Below are 20,093 nucleotides of genomic sequence, written 5' to 3'. Positions count from 1 at the left end.
ATTGTTGATCACTTTTTCTCGTTAGCACTTATTATACATATTTTTTATCCCCATCTTATCATATAAAATTCGAATATACTCATTTTTTTAATATTATTTCTTTTCATGAAATTTTAAATTGGGTATATTTAATATTTAATTATAATATTAATATAATTATATATAAAATTATATTGTGATAAGAATTTAAATTTATAATATTCTTAATAAATATTTTCTTAATTTTTTAATATAATTATATATACTTAGAAAGATATTTTAAAATTAAAAAATTAGCATCAATATCATTTTAACCACTTAATAATTATTTAATTTTCAAAAATATCTAAGCCCCCGCTTAATACAAAATTAAAACACTTTTAATCCAAATTTAGTTTTGCGATCTGCTTAATACGCTTTTTTTTAGCACGGCATGAGAGAGAGCCAGAAGAAAGCTGTCCTCCCTCTTAGCCACTCATATTCTGAATTGTGGACAACTGCTCAGCCAACAATATTTTCAATCCTAATCACTTTATCACTCACTAGTTGTTAGCTGCTGCATATCACCTTGTTAGTTAAGTTCACTCACAAACAAAGATGCCTCTTCTACTTCAATCCATGGCTGCCCAGAAGCCCCTTCCTTCAGTTACTAAAACTGTTGCCCCCAAAAAGGTCAGTATCTCCATAACAATCATCTATGTAGTGTAATTTTATCATCTTTAGTAGTTTCTGTTTGCCTTGTTTGTTGCATTGACATTTTGACCTTTTTCATACTTGAGGCCACAACATCATCATCATCAATCAAGCTTTTAACAAGAGTACAGCAACTCAAACTTCTAACGAAAGCGGAGAAAGCTGGATTACTTTCGGCAGCAGAGGAATTTGGACTATCCCTTTCGTCGATAGAGAAACTTGGCCTCCTTTCTAAAGCTGAAGAGCTTGGAGTCCTTTCTGCAGCAACTGATCCAAGAACCCCATCAGCACTCTTAAACCTGAGCCTTGGATTGCTATTTGTAGGCCCTCTCTGTGCCTACTTAGTGCCGGAGGATTACCCCTGGGAAACGGGGTTGCAAGTGGCTGTCGCACTGCTCTGTACACTCGGGGGATCTGCTGCTTTTGCAGCTTCAAATTTTGTATCTAATTTGCAGAAATCAAACTGAATGTAGGGGTAAAGATGTTCTGCAAATTACATTTTGTACGAGTCTACGCTTATAAACTATCTTTCAGCAGATTATATTTTCCAGAATGCATTAAGAAGCTCGAAAAAGATTCAAAGGACACATTAGTCTATACTCTATATATTCTAATTACAATCCCAGATTCCCAAAAGCAGTTTTTTCTTTCATAGAAAGACAGAATCATTACACAGCCCAATTTATTCACCTCCAACCGGCTCAACACGTTGATAGCGATACTTGGTGTTGCGTCCACCATTAATCGTTGGCCGGCTTGAGAAATTGTGGTTGCTCCTGAACTCGCTTCTGCCATAACCCCCGCCCTCAGAGTAATTACGTCCCCGAAAACTGTCCTGAAATTCACCCCTTCTTAAAGTATTCCTATCAGTATTTCCACTGCTCCCAACTGTGAAAAATGTAATATAACTCTGTTAACAATATCAATTATCTACTGGTATGTTCAAAAAAGAAAAATATGAGCAATATACTAGCCTCTAAAAGTTGATTGCTTTTCCTCCACAATGACATGACGTCTTCCAAATACGATCGGTGAATCCTAATATTAATCAGAAAAAGATTGTTCAACAATTCGGTGAAATGATGCAGAAATGATTCACGCAAAATATGCACACTGAAAATGGAAACGAAAACATGCACTTTTGCAATCTGTGTTAGTCAAGCAGGTACTAAGAGATTGAACAGAAAATAACACAATAAGTATAATCTAGATGAATACAGAGGAGAAATGATAGAGAGTTATGGTAGTAATTACAGAAATGGAAACTTGTCCTACAATCTGAAACCAATAAAGTACTGTCTTTTGATGCTCTCTTCGATGTACAATCTCCAGCCCCAAAAAAGATTTGCGCTTGACTTAAGGCAACCCATTTGTCACTGCGAGCCTCCCCTCAATTTAAATTATATTAATCTACTCCATATGATTTGATATGGATCAAATTTGTGGTGATGGGCCCTTAAGAACCTTGTGATGGTACTGATATCAGAAAGAATTGTTTCTGTTTGTAGTGGTCATGAGAAGGTGGCGAAAGCAGTTCTAATAGGAGAGTAAATGTTAATATTTAGTTGCCACAGTAAGCCATATATCCATTTTACCATCTTCCTAAAACATATACTGCAGTGGGTAACCGTTATATCCATAGAAGAGAAAAATAATAATGCTATCAAGGAGATGTGAGCAATGTGTATGGACAACTGCCGCTGTTGTTCAGTTAGAAATAGAAAGCACCCGGATAAATGGATAATACATGACAAAAATCTAAAGATACACACAGAATTAATATGTTCATTATATTTGAGGTCTTCTGTTCACATTCCATAGAAAATCTGTCTCTAGTATGTTTTAGCCATTAGGTCACCACTACTACATAGCATCAGATACTAACATTTAAAGTTTAGACTCTGAATAGAAGTATCATTATTGAGCTTTGTACCTTTATTGCATTCTGCACAGAGTCTGGTGATTCAAATTCCACAAAGCCGTAATGGTATCCATGTTGCTGGAATTAATTTACAAAACAGAACAGATAACCATATATAAGCAATTAAACAGCAAGACCTGAATTATTTTAATACACCAAAAGTTTTGAAAATTCACCCTGTGAATTTTGATTTGTACACCACCATGTTTTACAGGGCCAAACTTCGAAAATTCTTCAGTTACATGTGCAACAGTTGCATTTGAAGGCAAATTTCGTATGTATACAGAGTGGCCTTCAACTACATGTAAAGAAATCCATGTTTGAGGAGACATATTTATTAGAAATATATATTTATTAATTTGCAATACACATCAACGGGACCTCTCACATCAGCTAATCTTTGCCTTTCTTTAAAACTCTGTATTAACGTGTAGTACACACAATAGTCCAAGTAGAGATTCATAAAAAATCAACTTTAAAGGCAACCCAACAAACTTTACGTGTATCTCAAGTAACAATCTAAATGATTTACCATTATCCTGAGGATTGCTACCTTCAAGGCCACTATCACTAGTTGGAACTGATGCAGCTGGTTCAGGAGAAGGCTTCTTAGAACCAAGTGTATTTGGACTAGGTATAATAGGAGCCCACCTCATATTACTAGCTGGATTTGCGGCAGGCTTTGATACCTTCAGCCAAATTGAACTCAAACGTATATGTAACATGTATAGGAAAAAAGAATAAAACTTGAAGGTAAGGTTAAAATAAAGAAATATATATATATCCAGCGGGTAAGTACTTACGATTGAAGCATAAGACCTATTCTCTTGCTGAACTACAGTGGGATCTGAGCTGATGGATTCCAATGTACCATTCTGACTGGACTGAATTCGTTCTTCATTCACAATATTACCTATCATGACCGAATGTCTCTCATCATCTAGAGGGCTACAAATTTCTCCATTTCCCGAAGCTTCAAAAACTTCAGCATCTTCAGTCTCAAAAGTATTTAAAGGATCGCATGCATGACTGGGTGATACATGAGTGGTATCTAAAACCAAAAACAAACATAGCCTAAGGACTGAAATTCGTTTTTTAATTTTCAACAAAAAACAAATATATGAAATCATACTATGAAAGGTTTGACATTCAATTGACCAAAAACCTGAAACAGAAGTCAGGGTTGCTGGTGGAACACAGTCACCATCACTATCAACAGGTTTATAGTTCAGCTCCAACTGCCCACTTTCCTCAACATACCTTAAAATATCATTCTGTACAAAGTAGCCCTTCTCTTGTGGAGCTAAAAAGAATGTTTGAACAAATCTCCTTTTCACATTGTCCGCCCCAATCGCAGAACCAGTTACTACAACGATTACGCCTGCTTGATAAGAATCTTGAGCATCTACTGTATCAATTTCTGGCTTAGAGTTCTTACAATCCACTGACTGAATTTTCTCATCGATATCCTGATCCAAAGTAACCAAGACATTCTTTCACATATAAACTAACAGAGTCAGATCAATTGTAGTGATTATGAAAACAATGCACCTACTTTCAAGGTAGTCACGGATATCATACTTCCATGCATATTAGGTCGGCTTAAAAGACTTGAATCATGATAAAATTTATAAAGAGACTCTGGAGAGATGCTAAGAACATAGAAATACTGGTCCACAAAAGCCTTGCCAACATATTGAGCACCAGGAAACACAGCAGGAGGATTTTCTGTCGGCACCGTCATCTGCATGATATATATAGTCAAATAATCGGAAGATGGCAAATCCACAGGCTCACAACAAATAAGAAATAAGGGAACACAAACCATTTCAGCATTGAGCACACTAATAACTCAAACATTAGTAATTCAATTGTAAATTTAAGCAAGCAAATTATAGAAGTTAATTCCATACCCATCAAAAGCAACAAGAACTATCAGCAGTATAAAAAGTTTCGCTCATCTATAACTCAATATAATAAAGCTAGCTTCTTCTCAACATTCAAATTCTGTTGGGAAAAAATTTACCTATTTTGGAACCATTCTACCGTTGGTGTGTTTTATCAACAAAAGATTATCAAAACCTAAAAGAAAAAATCAAACATAAAATCGATCCCTTTGTCTTTGTTTACATAAATTCATGTTCCACTACAAGACGGTTTCGTCCACAACTCAACAAACCATCTAAATTCCAAAACAACAATCCTCCCATAAACTTATACAAATCACCATCACAATACTACAAAACCCGCTCACAACAAAACAAATTAGCCGTTTAAAATTTATATACCAAAATAATTTGCATTCCAGCTAAATACCTCTACACATTTCAAGTGAAACTCATAAGGCCACTGTAGAAATACCCAACCAATCAGAACATTAATGAATACACCTGGGGCCGAAATTTATAGAGGCTAAAATACATTGTTGAGACCTAAAAATTTATCTGTAGCACAAGTGCAAAACCCAAAACCAAGAAAATCACCCATTTCAAAACTAGGGTTTTAACTTGACTCAAAAATATAAAATATCAAGGTGACCCACTTCATCACAGTCAATAATCTAAAACGAAGCTCACCCATCTGAAAAAACAGGGGATTAACACCTATAACTAGGTTATCATACACCAATATCAACTACTCAACCCAAAAACTTTAATTTCTTCTCATATGTGGCCACTAAACACTTGTAAAATGCATGTAAATGAAATAATCAAGACTTGTAGAACCATGCATTCACAGGCATAAAATTTATTACGCGTACATAAACAGACGGAGGTATATTTGAGGGAAGATGAAACGACAGAGCAGTAAAAATGGTGTCAAGTTTACCAGAGTAATAATAGTGTGTGTAGACTGTAGTGGTAACTGGTACGTACTCTCGTTCAGGGTTGAACCAAAACATAAATACCCATCAAAACCGACCCGACCCGACTCATAAGCCGATTAACCCAACCCCAACATGTTGGGCAGGGTCGAGGTTTAACAAATTTAACCCTTATTCCACTCGACCAATCCAACCCGTTATATTATATAAATTATACAGACTTTGTTTGAAAATTAGTGGTTTTGAACAAAACTAGATGTGTGAGGTGTTTCAGATATTTGACCACTAGAATCCGTTAATGTTAGTGTTTGGTAGTTAGTGGATTGAAATAGGTTTGGATTTAAAAAGCTAATTCTGAAAAAGCTACTTCGAGAAATTTTTTGGGTTAGAGGTTTCTATTTGTGTCAGAAAAAGCTATTAAATCAGCTACTTATCAAAGTTTACGAGAAACTGCTAATTCAACCTGCTAGTCAAAATATCTATTTAAATCAGTTAGTCAAAACATCTAATTCAATCCGCTAACAGCTAACCGTTAACTGCTAATTCATAAACAGAGCCATAGTAATATATAAAATTTTAAAATTAATATACACAAATATTTTATAAAGAGTAAATTATCAATTAGGTCGCAGTGACAAATTTTTGGTCTCGTTTGCATTACTAATTTATAATAAAGTTACATTCTATTAGTTTTAAAAATTATAAATATAAATAGTTAACTATTAAACTTTTTCTGAATAAATATATCCCATCTCTTACTACTTCATTTTTTCTAATCAAACATATACCCGTCTTCATTTTTCAACTGAATTCAACCTCTAGTTGCAATTGTGTAAATTTTTCAGATTTATTTTTCAGTTTTTCTTTAATATTTATCATCAAATTACCTTGTGTAGTGTTTATGTCAAACCCCAATCAAATTCATGTCACATAATTTAACAAAAAACGTTTATTTTGACTTGACTTCACAAAAATTTATCAAGATGTAATTTAATTTGAAATGAGTGCTGTAAATAAGACTAAAAATTTATTGGTGATCCACTTGATATATCGAAACGAAGCAAGTTTTCAAACTAATAATTAACCATTTTATAAATATGAGTTCCAACTAAAGTTAAATACATAACTAGAGAGTTATGTCAAATAAAGAACTTATGGTAGTTGTATACTCAAAATGATTTTGCATGGACTTGTCTTTTTATACATGAACTTTGTTGCTTAAATCATAAAAATGGTATGTTGTGGAGTATGATCATTAAAATAATAGTCGATTGATAATCTTTTGAACATTTATATACTCTTTTTACAATTCATCCTTGTTTGAAACTTTATATTCAATCATTTGTTGTTTTCATTATTCCGGCCTTCACATGATCATGTTCTCCTATCAAAAATAATTTCAATTTCAAAATTTATGTTAAAATTTCATTATTCACAAGTTAATGTTAGATTTTAATTTTATATTCTTATTCCGAAATCGAACCATGAAATGGTTTTAACTCAAGTCAACCCGACCCAATATATTAATAATAGGATTGGGTCAAAAATTTATTTTTAGGTTGATGAGTTAGAATATTAATAAACTGAATTAAGCGATTTGGATCATGTTTTTCCTCAAAACCCGGCCAACCCGACCCACATTCACCTCTACTACCACCAAACGACGCACATGACAACGAACTTGAAACCCAAAAAATGTCAATCTAGTAACCCTAGTGATAATATTTTTTAAGAAGTCAGTCCCTCCATTAAAGATTTTTGAGGGGGCTTCCATCGATTTTCACCGGTGGAAAGCCCCGATTTCTTTTTTCCGTTTCTTTTTATTCTTTGGATAGCCCTGAAAGATAGACTACTTACTCGGGACAAAATGATTAACTTTCAAATGCAGACACCTGATGGTTGTCTCCTGTGTAATGGCCGAAAAATCTATCATGCACTTATTTACTGATTGCCCTTATTTCAACCTTATTCGAAGAGCATGCCCTGTTGATTTCTCTCATAATTGGACCCAATGTCAAACTGATGCCCTTTTTCATCTGGCCTTTAGTAAACAACAAAGATTAATTGGCAGCCTTTATTTTTTAATTACATAAAATTACATGATTATGATCATAGGATCATTTTTTGATTTACAATATATATTATTGTGATGCTGTTTATATTTCATTTTTTTCATGATTAGATATAATTCATTTTTTTCATGATTAGGTATAATTGTGTGTGTTTTTTGAGAGAGGTATAATTGTGTGCTTGAATCTTTTATGTTATGGGTTGTTTTGTATCCTATTTTGTCTTTTTTTTTAATATATTTTTTAACAGAATTTGAGGAGATTGAATTTGTGGTATCAATCTTATATTACATGATTAGTTAGATCTTATTTGTTCTGTTTCTTTCTTTTTGATTCTTAGTTTCTCGTTAGTGTTCTTGACGAATGTTTACGGTTTTTGGGCGGTGGCGGTGGAGATGGTGTAGCGGTGACTCAATTAGTGCGCGTAGATTATTCTGATCTTTTAATTTTATTGCATGATTTCGTTTTAGTTTTGTAATTTTGGATATTGTTTGTTTTAAATAGTAGTAAGTGTAGGCCTTAATTTTAGTTACTTTTTAAATGACAAGTTGACTATTTTTAAATTTGTTTGTCTTTGGTATTTGACGTTCTTCTACATGCTGAAATTTGAATTCTTGTGTTTTAATTATATAATTAATTGATAGAATATTTATTGCTGATTATTGTACCTGAATTCCATAATTCATGGGGGCATATATGATGGCTTTATTGTGCCTTAATGAGGTATTATTGCACCATTAATGGTTGATTTGTTGATTGGTGTATACCAAATTTGTATAGTACTGATAATTATAATTAGCTATAGTAATCATGATTTACATGTTTGCCAAGTTTTTGTTTTATATTTGAGTAGATATATCTTAGTTATGGTTTCAATTTTCAGTTATATTTTTCTATTTATATTTAAAATATTTATTGATATTAACAGTCAGTTATATTCTGTTGGGATTTAAATTTTATAAGGTGTCTAACCAAAGAGATTTCACTATCTCTTTGGTAAAGAGGTGTAGATTTTTTTATGATTTGTTTCACATTAGTTTTTATTTTACTTTCCTTATTCTTTTATATTCATATCTTTTTGAATGAGTTTGTTGGCTTTCCTCTTTCGTTTTTCGATAGTTTTATTATTATTCTATCGTCTGTGTGAACTTATTATGTTCTTCTATTTGTATTTTATTTTTTCAGGATACGCGAGTGGAAGAAAGAATGATAGCGGGACATCCTATGGGTGTTTTCTTATCGAACATTAAAGCTTTATTGTCTAAGTGTCCCCGGTCATCTCTGCATGTCCGAGGGTTAGATGATAAACTTTCTTGAACGAAAGGAACTCCTGGCAACTGCTATTGTATTTTGATACAATTCATTATACGTGAAAGTATCTTGTGACAAAAAAAAAATTCACTAGTGTAGAATAGAAAATATCCCTTGATATTATTTTAAGAAATTGATTTAATAAAATAACATTGAAAAAAAATTAAGTACAACATTTTATGCTATTAATAAGGTTATGTGACACATTTTATTACCTGTTTACATTTTCTACTTGTACTTATTCTTACTTTAACTATTATAGTTATTCAACATGAAATATGAAATTGTTGTGTCTTTGTGAGTAAAAAATTTCGTTAAAATGATGTAGCATTTCCGTCCAAAATATATAAGCATTTAAGAAAAAAAATACTAAAAAAATATTTATTTTTTTGATTTAAAAATGAAAAACAGTTTCCATTAAACAACTTGTTGTGAAAGCAATTAATTGATGAGGATGATTGCCAATATTATCTAGATGATACATGACCTATCCAACTCAATCTTGCATTACCAATACAGGCTTATCAGTTTATTAGCTGTAAAACACGGAATGGAATAAATATATTCACATTCGTTACGTGGTAAATATTGTCCAATAAATTGGACATACTGCATAACCTATTGAGTTGCACTTGTACGGAGAAATATAAGGAATAATAATACTTTCGCTTGACAGTTTCTATATCATACTAGTTATATTTAATATTAATAGTCATAATTGGTGTTTAATATAGAATTTGTAACACGTTATCAACACGAGTCTCTGCGCAAGTTTTATTTCGATAAAGGAGTACAAGATTTTATTCGGGTTTCATTTCAACGAAAAGGTACATTCTAACTATATCTATTATATTTCTGTAAATGTTATTATCAACATCCCTGTGATTATTATAGCTTTTAAATTTATTTATATTATTGTTTAAATTAAAGATTCATTTTGAAAGGATATAATATTCATTGTTTATTTATAAATTTTATTATGTGACACAATTTGTGTTGTATTTAAAATTCAGAATGACAAATCTTGCAGAATTAGAGTTCATTTCCTTGGATGTTTCTGGAAATAATTATTTGTCTTGGGTTCTTGATGCGGAATTACACCTTAGTGCTAAAGGCTTAAAAGACACTATTGACCCAGAAAAACTTCCAACTGTAGAACTAAATGCAAAAGCAATCATCTTTCTTAGACATCACATCCACGAAGACCTAAAATCTGAATACCTCATTATCAAATATTCATTCACCATTCGGAATAATCTCAAGGATAGATTTGATCACCAGAAACTTGTTCACTTGCCATCTGCACGATATGACTGGATTAATTTTAGGTTACAAGATTTCAAATATGTAACTAAATATAATTATGCTCTTTGCAAGATATGTTCAAAATTAATTTTGTCTGGTGAAATAATTATTGATGCTTAAATGATTAAAAAGACCCTTTCAACCTTTCACCCCAACACTATAGGGAGCGGAATTTTCAAAAATATGGTGAGCTGATATCTCTCCTTCTTGTGGCTGAAAAGAATAATGAGTTGCTATTGAAAAATCATCTGATACGTCCCACAGGCTCTGCCTAGCTATCTGAAGTAAATAAAAGCGTCATTCTTGAAGCATGAACGTGGGAAAGGGCATAAAGGAGGATAAGGTTATGGACGGAACCGTAAATGTGGAAATTTTTGTGGTCAGTTCCACAATCAATATCATTCTGGCCACCTGAAGTGGCAACGTGATGGTTACAACTCTAGTCACCAGAGATGGCAACGTGAAATTCCAAATAAATGAAAGGCACCCTAGGGAGGAGAGAACTGAGGCATCTATCACAGGTGCGGATTTGAGGGGCATTGGCAACGTACTTGTCGCACACCCAAACATCTTGTTGATCTCTACGAGTCATCTAAAAGAAATAACGGAAAGAGAATAGAAACCAACTTGACTAATTATAATATAGTTAATGAACCAGTCAATAAGGTCTCAAATGAAATAGACACTGATGTTAATCTTTATTATGGTTTAGACGACTAGATCTTATATGTATTGTCTTACTTTAATTAGTTCCGTTATGTACTCATTTTATGTTTTTGTTTCATGCTGTTCTATGTACTTGGTGTGTTTTTAATAATTTTTTTTTCATTTATATATAGAGATGGAAGAAATATGCATTGTTGATTGCGCAACCACACACACTATATTACAAAATCAGAAATACTTCTCACAGTTAACTAAAACCAAATCACATGTCTGGACGGTATCGGGTACATTAAATATAATAGAGGATTTTAGGAAAGCTAGTTTTATTCTACCAAATAAGACACCCATACATATACAAGATGCTCAATACTCTAGCAAGTCAACTAGAAATCTACTGAATTTTAAAGATATTCGCCTTAACGGATGTCACGTTGAAACTACCAATGAGAATGAAAAAGAATATCTTCTCATGACCTCAAACATCATTGACAATAAAAAAGTCTTAGAAAAATTTCACTCGGTTTCATCAGGATTATCTGTTACAAGAATAGGAGTTACTGAATCTCATAGTGTCAACATCCCCAAAGTTACAGACCCAAACTTACTTTCTCATTGGCATGAAAGGCTTGGTCATTTAGGAATATCTATGATGCCCTGTATTATCGAGAATTCTACTGGACATCTTCTTAAAAATCAAAAATTTATATCCAGAGATGAACTTCCTTGTTCAGCATGTTCTTTAGGAAACCTGATTATCTGATCATTCTCAGTTAAGCTTCAAACTGAGTTCACAAAATTCTTAGAAAGAATTCAAGATTACATTCGTGGTCCTATTTACCCATCTTATGACCCATTTAGGTACTTTATGGTTTTAATTGATGCGTCAACTCGATGGTCTCATGCATGCCTACTTATAACCCGGAATACAGCCTTTGACAAATTACTTGCCCAAATAATTAAAGTACGAGCTCAATTTACTGATTATCCCATTAAGTCAATCCGACTAGATAATGCTGCTGAATTTACATCTTCAACTTTTAATGATTATTGCATGTAAGTAGTAATTTCAGTCGAATACCCGGTAGCGCACGTATATACACAAAATGGTTTAGGAGAACCCTTAATTAAAAGACTTCAACTTATTGCCTGCCCCTTCCTCTTAAGAGGAAAGTTACCTATATCTGTTTTGGGTCATGCAATACTTCATGCTGCAAATATAATTAGGATAAGACCTGCTTACCATAAGCAATCCCCTCAAGAATTGGTTCTTGGCCAAGTACCTAATATCTCTTATTTAGAAGTTTTTGGTTGTGTTGTGTATGTTCTTTTATCACCACCAGAAAGAACTAAAATGAGACCTCAAAAAAGAATTGGTATATATGTTGGTTTTGATTCTCCGTCTGTTATAAGGCATCTGGAACCATTAACTGGTGATGTTTTTACTGCTTAGTATGCTAATTGTCATTTTTATGAATTTATGTTATCTACATTAGGGGGAGATAAAATTTTGCATAAATTATTGCTTTTAATGATCCTAAAAATATTGTGAAATCATATTTTCTTGCTGTTAATACTCCGGCCATGATTGAGATCTCTGGTAATTTCAGAAGAACTGATTGGGGATTCAAAGCCACACCAAAAGCGTGGTAGACCTATTGGTGCAAAAGATATTATACCACGAAAAGAGAAATTGATTAGAATTGCCCCAGAAGTGGCAAAAGTTTCTAAAAATGCCTCAGAATTGATATTGCCCCCTGAGGAGGTTCAAGCTCCTGAAGTGGTTGTAAAAAAACCTCCTGAAGAAGAAATTGCCCCAAAAGTGGCACATGCAGAAGTGGAAAATGCTTTATAAAACCAAAAGGTACTTGATAATTATGAGATCTTAATGAATTATGTACATAATGAGAAATTTTTGGATTGTGAGAGTATTGAAATTAATGATGTTTATGCTTTTTCCGTGGCATTTGATATTATTATGAACTTTGATCCTGAACCACAAAGTGTGGAAGAATGTCGACAAAAAGAGATGATTGGCAAAAATGGAAAATTGCAATCCATGGAGAATTGCAATCCTTGCGCAAAAGAACTGTATTTGGACCCGCAGTCGGGAATAGATGGGTATTTGTACAAAAACGAAATGAGAGAAACGAAATTGTGAGATATGACTATGACTGCAACTTCATCAAACCACGCAGAGCTACTAGCAATTCATGAAACAAGCAGGGAGTATATTTGGCTGAGGTCTATCATTCAACATATTCGAAAATCATGTGGATTATCAAGTATTTCAGACAGTCCTACAGTTTTATTCAAAGATAACTCGGCATGTATTAAACAACTTAAAGGAAGAATATATCAGAGGAGATCGAACAAAACACTTATTGCCAAAATTCTTTTACACCCATAAATTGCCAAAATTCTTTTACACCCATAAATTGCAATAAAATGATAACATTGATGTACAAGTACAATGAATCCGTTCACATAATAACCTGGCAATCTACTTACAAAGTCATTACTTACATCAACTTATTTTCCAAAAACCCAATAACTTCCGTACTTCGAAATTGTATTTAAAAAAATATTTTCGAATATTATCTACAGAGGTGTTGGCTCCTTGCATCACAGTCTCAAGCAATATTTATTTTCTGAAACTCACTTTTATTTTCTGGAAAACTGTTTAAATTTTAATAATCGCATTTGTATTTCGAAAACTGTTTAAATTTAAATAGAGTCAAACACTAGCCTCCATCACTTCAACAGATATTCTGACGAGCTTGTATAAATACAGTAATAAGAAAAAAGCAGCAACTCTGCTGAATTAGCAATGAAAGAGGTGTGTTAAATGAACAATACTAATCACTGTTCTACTGTCAACTAAAACTGAAAGGGAATCCAATAGAACAAAAAAAAACTCTGCAAAACTATACAAACTTGTCACGACTGACTTAAGATAGAGCCTACATCCCCAATAAAATATCTCGCCTTTCGAGAACAAATTGATTGCACCAGGTGATCTTTGTATCAAACCACTATGTTTGTGTGCAGCAGAGGCTCTATCGTCTATAAACAAAACAAGAACAAAGCAAGAGTTAAACAACTTTTATTTTATAAAATTAAAATACAATACCATTTTTAGGTTAGTCTCAAAATAAACTAGCTATTTATGGAAACAAACTTTAGTCATTAAATTCCGGGGCATCCATTTATATATGCATATTGCAAGGTGGTCATAATTGTGATATTATGAAAGTGAAAGCAAGAAAATAACATCTACACAACTATTAAAAACAAATATGTTTTCATATCAACTGCTCTGTGCCGGTTCCACACTTTAATCAAAATCTTTTTCTAATTCTATAATGACTAAATATTGTCAATTTTGAATACATATAAACATTGCAGATTTTCAGGATAAATGACATTTTCCCAATATTCAAATTATATATCTATCACAAAGGTAGCTCTGTATTGCCCATCAACAAGCCATTTATATGTTCTGTTCTCAACTACGGGATAAGAAAAAGCGAAATATACTGACCTGGCATGATCATCACCACCTGTCTTTGTGGGGAATATCACTCCAGAAAGACGTTTACCATCAATTACGGTCTCAATTGTACAGCTACAAGGTGAGCTCGAAGCAACCCTAGCTTGAAACATAATTCTTCCTGAAGAATTTTGCCGGCCTGCAAATGTTTCCTTGGGTTTCAAATTCAAAAGTAGTATGCTAACAAGTCTAATTTAACCAAACACATAGTAATATCTACCGCAATAGCTGGTATTTAGAAACTAATACATGACACATGGAAAGAGAGACTGCTCAATTTTTGAAGGGAAATTTACTCGTCCCAAGGAAGAAGGAAACTCAAAAATGGAGTAGCAAGCATGACCTAGATCAGGCAATACAAGTTTTTGCTTCTATTTACATAAGCATCTTCATATAAGAATGGTCAGTTTGCTGGTGCGTAGCGGTTGCGTGGCGATGAGTTGTTCGGGTTAACGGAAATACACTCAGTCGCCAATTACTCAGAACATATTTGGCTTTTAATACTTACCAACAGAGTCAATAATCTGCAAGGTTTACCCTAAAAGATACCCACCTCCTCTTGGTAGCAAGAGTTCAAGGAAGGGCTCTAGCCTCCAGTGGGGCATGGGGGCTTGTATTAAGAAAATAGAGTCAATAGTATTAATATATTGTCCAATGGAAAGAAGCTTTTCTTAATGAGTTTCTTCCACTCCTATTTCTCAGAAGTCAGAAGAATTATTTTCACCTCCTATATAACTGAAGTTCTTCACTCCCCAGATTCTGTTGGCCAGCAATGGTATTTTTGGTCATTAGATTCAAAGCTAATGCTAACTAATGTAACTCATTATGTCATATATAAAGAGACACCAGTCTATCAAGAAAACGGAAAACTAATTATTATTGATGAAGCTGTGAGCACAACCTAGATCTGGGTAATATTACAAGCGTAATATATATTACTGTATTAGAATAAATTACTATATCAGTAGACTCTTCTGATTTCTGAATCTTTATTTTCACTAAAAAAACCCTCTAAATTTCTTTACATTTTATGATTTTAAATAACGATTCTGGAGAGATTAAAGGTTGGATAAGCAACTCTAAAAGATTCTCTCCTTGGTAGATACATAACAACCCCCATCCAGCTCAAAAAAAAATATGGGGTATATATATAAATTATTTAATTCTTCAAAAAAGGCGTATTACACGACACCCTGGCCTGCCTAGGATTTTCCTAGGAACCTGCCGACTAGCTCCTAGGATTTAATTGATAACCCACAAGAAAACACCTTTCTTGTCCCTCTTTCAATGTAACACCCTTGCTTCCCTTCATATTAACTTTTGGATCAGGATCAATCAGGGTTAGTTTCAGCTAGTATACAACCAAAGGATAAAAAAAAAAGGTAAAGATAGTAGTGTTAGTTTAGAATTAAGTCTTCCCGGGTATAAGAACCTTTTTAGTCACCTAAAAGTTGATAAGCTTGTTTAGTTTGTAGTTCTTATTTAGAACATGAGCAATAAACATATTTTCCACTGACAGTGTCAACAATCATAATAACTCTTCGTCAACTAAAGAATAGCTCTAGTCTATGTTTTTCTTTACAACTTCTATACGATATTAGTTACCAACAATTAAACCTAAAATAGAGAATGACATTTTAAAAGAATTTTAAGGAGTTAAGCATACATATCTACAGAAATTCAGAATTCCAATAAAGCAGTCATAGTAATTAAAAAGAACTTCACAACATGAGTTCATGCTACGAGCAATGACAGTCCTTACCTAGTTGGTAATCGGTCTCAGCTCTGCCATACACTGGGGAAGCAGTATGTTGTTCTTGGCACTTCTGTTTTAGTTTTTTCCTCAAAGATAACTTCTCTATCCTTCGCTCGTCCCGATCAGGCTCTGTCAAGATTCCTAGTATTGAACAATTTATACTATCAGATACAAAAATCGACATACTTAGAGAGCTTTTATATAATAACATGCAATAAACAAGAAAGTTTTGTAAGACTAAAAGGATGACTTAAACCTGTGTTTAGATAGTACATGTCATCCAGTGCTTCTAAATTCTTACTGCAGCCACCTATAAAGACAAGAACACCTCTATTCCGTGGGTCCAAGCTATCACCAGCCATAGAAAATCTCGCTGATGGCCCCTCACCTGTAGCCGTCACTTTAGTCCAACATCCTGTTTCTGCAATATGAGTGGGAAGTAGGTTCGAATTTACTTCAGAGGGATGTCACTAAATTAAAAAACAGACTAATAAGTTCAGGAACAAGATACACATTTGTAAAGTAATTAGGAATCGCAGATGCTACATTTATGTGATTATCAACTAACATAAAGGCATGTCGGCTCAACTCCAAGCCTTCAATGAAAATCCCTCCTAAATGTAATTTATATCACAAAAAATAATGCGGCCATATATGCCACGAAAAACCACTTTATTCTGAAATCATCGGGAAAACTGAAAAAGTAATAATTATGTAACATTTGTAGTGTGAACATTAATGGCATGCTTTCTGTTCAATTATGCATATTATGAATCTGAGAGAAAAAAGTTTTGAATTACAAGACTAAAGGGAGAAAGGCATAAATGGCTATAAACATGGACAAAAATCCGAAAGCATATTAATATTTTTCTCCATACCAACATCGAGCATATGTATGTCATCAAATACGTTCTGCTCATCCCAGAAACCTCCAAAAACAAACAAGTTTTTTCCCAAAACAACAGCAGTATGTCCAGCTCGAGGTGGCAGCAGCTGGCCTGAAGTGTTCAATTTCTCCCATGTAAGGGAATCTATAAAAATTGAAGAAGACAACTTATCATAATCATCCTAAAGAATAAACCAGATTATATGTTTTAAGAAGATAACAAAATTTTATTCAAAATGTCTGTCCCATCATACATGCCCACTGAAAATATATAGGACCACATACCTGTGTCAAGAATATGGACATCAGACTGATAGAATCCATCTAAATCAAGGCCACCAAGCACAATTAATTTGTTTCTCCAAACTGAACAAGTATGGCTGTCACGTTTAGATGGTGGGGCGCCAGATGTTTCAGCATGCTTCCAAACAAATGTTTCTGAGATAATTTAAACATCAAGTTATTCTTGTAGTCAATTGTCTGAACCAAAAACTAAGCTGAAAAAAGATTCAGTTTTAGATTAAAATTATATATTACATCAATGACAAGCTTGTTAATATAGATCTACTAAAACTTGAATTTCAGTGCACCAGAACTATAGGAAGGGACTGAAATGAATTCATATGTGAAGCAGACTGGTTACGCAAGCCAAACACAAGAACAAATTGTAGCTCAGCTTACACAGATATAAGTTGTGAGATTGCACTTTAATGTAGCTGAAGATTGCGACTTATGACGGTAGAGTATATGTGCACAAGAACAAAGTATAGGTCAGCTTACACAGATATAAGTTTTCAGATTGCACTGTAATGTAGGTGTAGATTGCGACTTATGAAGGTGGATTATATGTGCTGATTAATGTTACACAAGTAATGATCATCATCAATGTAACAACAATAAACTGATTTATGAGAAACTGAGGCAACTACTTTTCACTGGAATGCATGTAGCTCACCTGTGTTCAGTATGTATAAATCATTAAAATATTCCTCATGGGAACTGTTTGAGGACTTGCTGCATCCACCATAAATGAAAATTCGTTTACCAACAAGCACAGCCGTGTGTCCTTCCCTTGCCATTGGTCCCTCACCTCTTATACGTGGAGAACTCCATCTGTTCGATGCTGTAATATTTATTCCGAAACAAGAAGAAAAAACAATTACTATAAGACAATAGTGATATGTATAACTTGTCAAACAAATGTTCATTTCTAACCTAAAGAACATAAAATAATGTATTATTAAGAAATATCAACAAATGCAAATCTGTACCAGCAATATAATAGGAAACTCACAGGTGTAAAATATATGCAAATCCTTAAGAGGGTTTGCTCCATCTGTGCCCCCAAAAATGAACAAATTATCTTCTACCGTTGTACAACTGTGACTATCCCTTGGCACAGGTTGTTCACCATATACAGCAGGCTCACTCCACATTCTGGTAGCTGATTAAATTAATGGAAAAGGAAAGTATATTAAATTTCAATACTACCTAAAAGCGCTACATAAATAGCATAAGACCATGACAAATAACCTCAATTTTGCTTGTATATTTAAGATCAAAAAACACAAACAAATCTTGTTTAGTTGCAACTTTGAGATGCCTTTATGTGTTCCATAATTTAGTACAAATCCACAACTGGTGTGAATTTTTCACTTGAACACGTAAATAATACTGCCAAATAAAATCACACCATATTGGGAAACGCAGAAAATTAATTCTAAACCTACATGTATATAAGGGCATAGCTCCAGTCCATAACCAATCTTTTGGGCAAAATTGAACAATTAATGCAACTTTGAGATGCCTATTTGTGTTCCATTATCTAACAATTAGAATCTAGAACACATCCACAACTAGCATTACTCTTGCTAAATCAGAAACGAGACCAGCTCAAAATAAATAAAATCAAAGAATAGTTGGATTACAATCATTTTTTGCCCTAACCCACATAAAGCATATGCATTTAACCCTATACAATTGAAAAAAACAATATAAAATCCAAAAAATTAAACCCTCTAAATAAATACTGCACTGAATTAGCCAGCCCTAAACACAAAAAATCAAAGCAACAAAGGCTAGAGAAGTGAAAACACAAAAGTTGGAAAACTATACACACAATCAACATAATAAATACAATGTACAACACAAGAATTGAAGAAATTGGTTAGCAAAACCCACCAGTATCAAAGATGTGAATTTGATTAGTCCTGCAATTATCCTTCCCATAACCTCCAAACACATACAAAAATCTCCCACCTCTAATGGAGTTACACGAATGACCCCACCTCTTCCCTGGCCCAGAACTCGTGGGACCCACCAAACCCCCATTAGTACTCTGAGCTTCAAGCTTTTCCCACCTCATTTTTCACAAAAAGATTCAAACTTTCTGCAAAGAGAACACAAAGAGCGAATAGATGGATAAAATAAAAAACCGAAAAAGAGATATATCTGAGATTTGGGTTTTCAGCGATATGTATTTATAGGTATATGTATGATGATTATAATCTATTCGAGGATGAGAGTTCATGCAAGTGACTGAGACTCAAGTGTTGCAGCTCCTCCGGGACTTCTAATGGGGAGAAAATTTTATGAGGGTATTTTGGAAAATATGTTTACCGTTTCTGGGCCCAATTTTTGTGGGCTCCATCATGGTGCTGCCTTGGTACTTTTGTATCTGTTTTCCTTATTTCACTTTCTTTTGCTTATGTGTTTTGTTTAGGAGTCATTTGGCATATATCTGAATAAAAAATATCTGAATAATCTGAATGATTAATATTATTTGTTAAAGAAATTATGTAATGTCTGAATAATATTATTTTATATTTCATCTTTGCTAAAATCTAATATATTACTATTATATATCATTATTATTGATTGTAATTTATCAATCTTGGTCATTATCAAAATATTATGCGATTCTTTTAATTTTACTTTTATGAATAAAACTAAAATTAATTATTATGTACTAAAAAATATTAATATAATATAGATTAAATATATCAATTACACGATTATGTAATAAACAAATATAATACAAATTTATCGCATGTCATTTTAATTTTAAAACAGCACTAATTATTATAAGCAGTGGATCATAATATATAGAGCCATGAAATCATATTTCACCAGT

The 20,093-nt window shown here is 33.2% G+C and overlaps 3 protein-coding genes across 7 annotated transcripts; 1 reads left to right on the top strand and 2 right to left on the bottom strand.

The window, feature by feature from the left end:
* The first annotated feature begins 509 nt into the window (after nt 1–509).
* LOC108211294 (uncharacterized) lies at nt 510–1,208 on the top strand. Its single transcript, XM_017382852.2, has 2 exons — nt 510–651; nt 759–1,208. Exons 1-2 carry the CDS (start codon nt 577–579, stop codon nt 1,137–1,139), a joined length of 456 nt encoding a protein of 151 aa, XP_017238341.1. The 5' UTR covers nt 510–576; the 3' UTR covers nt 1,140–1,208.
* A 134-nt stretch (nt 1,209–1,342) lies between these two features.
* LOC108211293 (nuclear transport factor 2) lies at nt 1,343–5,583 on the bottom strand. 5 transcript variants are annotated; one of them, XM_064089335.1, is made up of 9 exons: nt 5,355–5,583; nt 4,149–4,337; nt 3,726–4,062; nt 3,397–3,644; nt 3,126–3,282; nt 2,770–2,891; nt 2,606–2,671; nt 1,647–1,710; nt 1,343–1,560 (listed from the first exon to the last, which is right to left on the bottom strand). In XM_064089335.1, exons 1-9 carry the CDS (start codon nt 5,493–5,495, stop codon nt 1,355–1,357), a joined length of 1,530 nt encoding a protein of 509 aa, XP_063945405.1. In that variant the 5' UTR covers nt 5,496–5,583; the 3' UTR covers nt 1,343–1,354. The 5 variants fall into 5 exon arrangements, with proteins under 5 accessions (XP_063945405.1, XP_063945406.1, XP_017238339.2 ...); XM_064089336.1 differs by having other exon boundaries at nt 3,147–3,282; nt 5,355–5,582; XM_017382850.2 differs by having other exon boundaries at nt 3,759–4,062; nt 5,355–5,576.
* A 7,979-nt stretch (nt 5,584–13,562) lies between these two features.
* On the bottom strand, nt 13,563–19,543 carry LOC108211598 (uncharacterized). The gene is made up of 9 exons (XM_017383235.2): nt 19,142–19,543; nt 18,255–18,404; nt 17,916–18,083; nt 17,246–17,398; nt 16,953–17,105; nt 16,331–16,495; nt 16,081–16,215; nt 14,310–14,457; nt 13,563–13,831 (listed from the first exon to the last, which is right to left on the bottom strand). Exons 1-9 carry the CDS (start codon nt 19,323–19,325, stop codon nt 13,825–13,827), a joined length of 1,263 nt encoding a protein of 420 aa, XP_017238724.1. The 5' UTR covers nt 19,326–19,543; the 3' UTR covers nt 13,563–13,824.
* Nucleotides 19,544–20,093: the final 550 nt, after the last annotated feature.

The sequence above is a fragment of the Daucus carota genome, chromosome 3 (assembly GCF_001625215.2).
Source record: "Daucus carota subsp. sativus chromosome 3, DH1 v3.0, whole genome shotgun sequence".
NCBI lineage: Eukaryota > Viridiplantae > Streptophyta > Magnoliopsida > Apiales > Apiaceae > Daucus > Daucus carota.
This window is presented reverse-complemented; position numbering and strand designations above follow the sequence as displayed.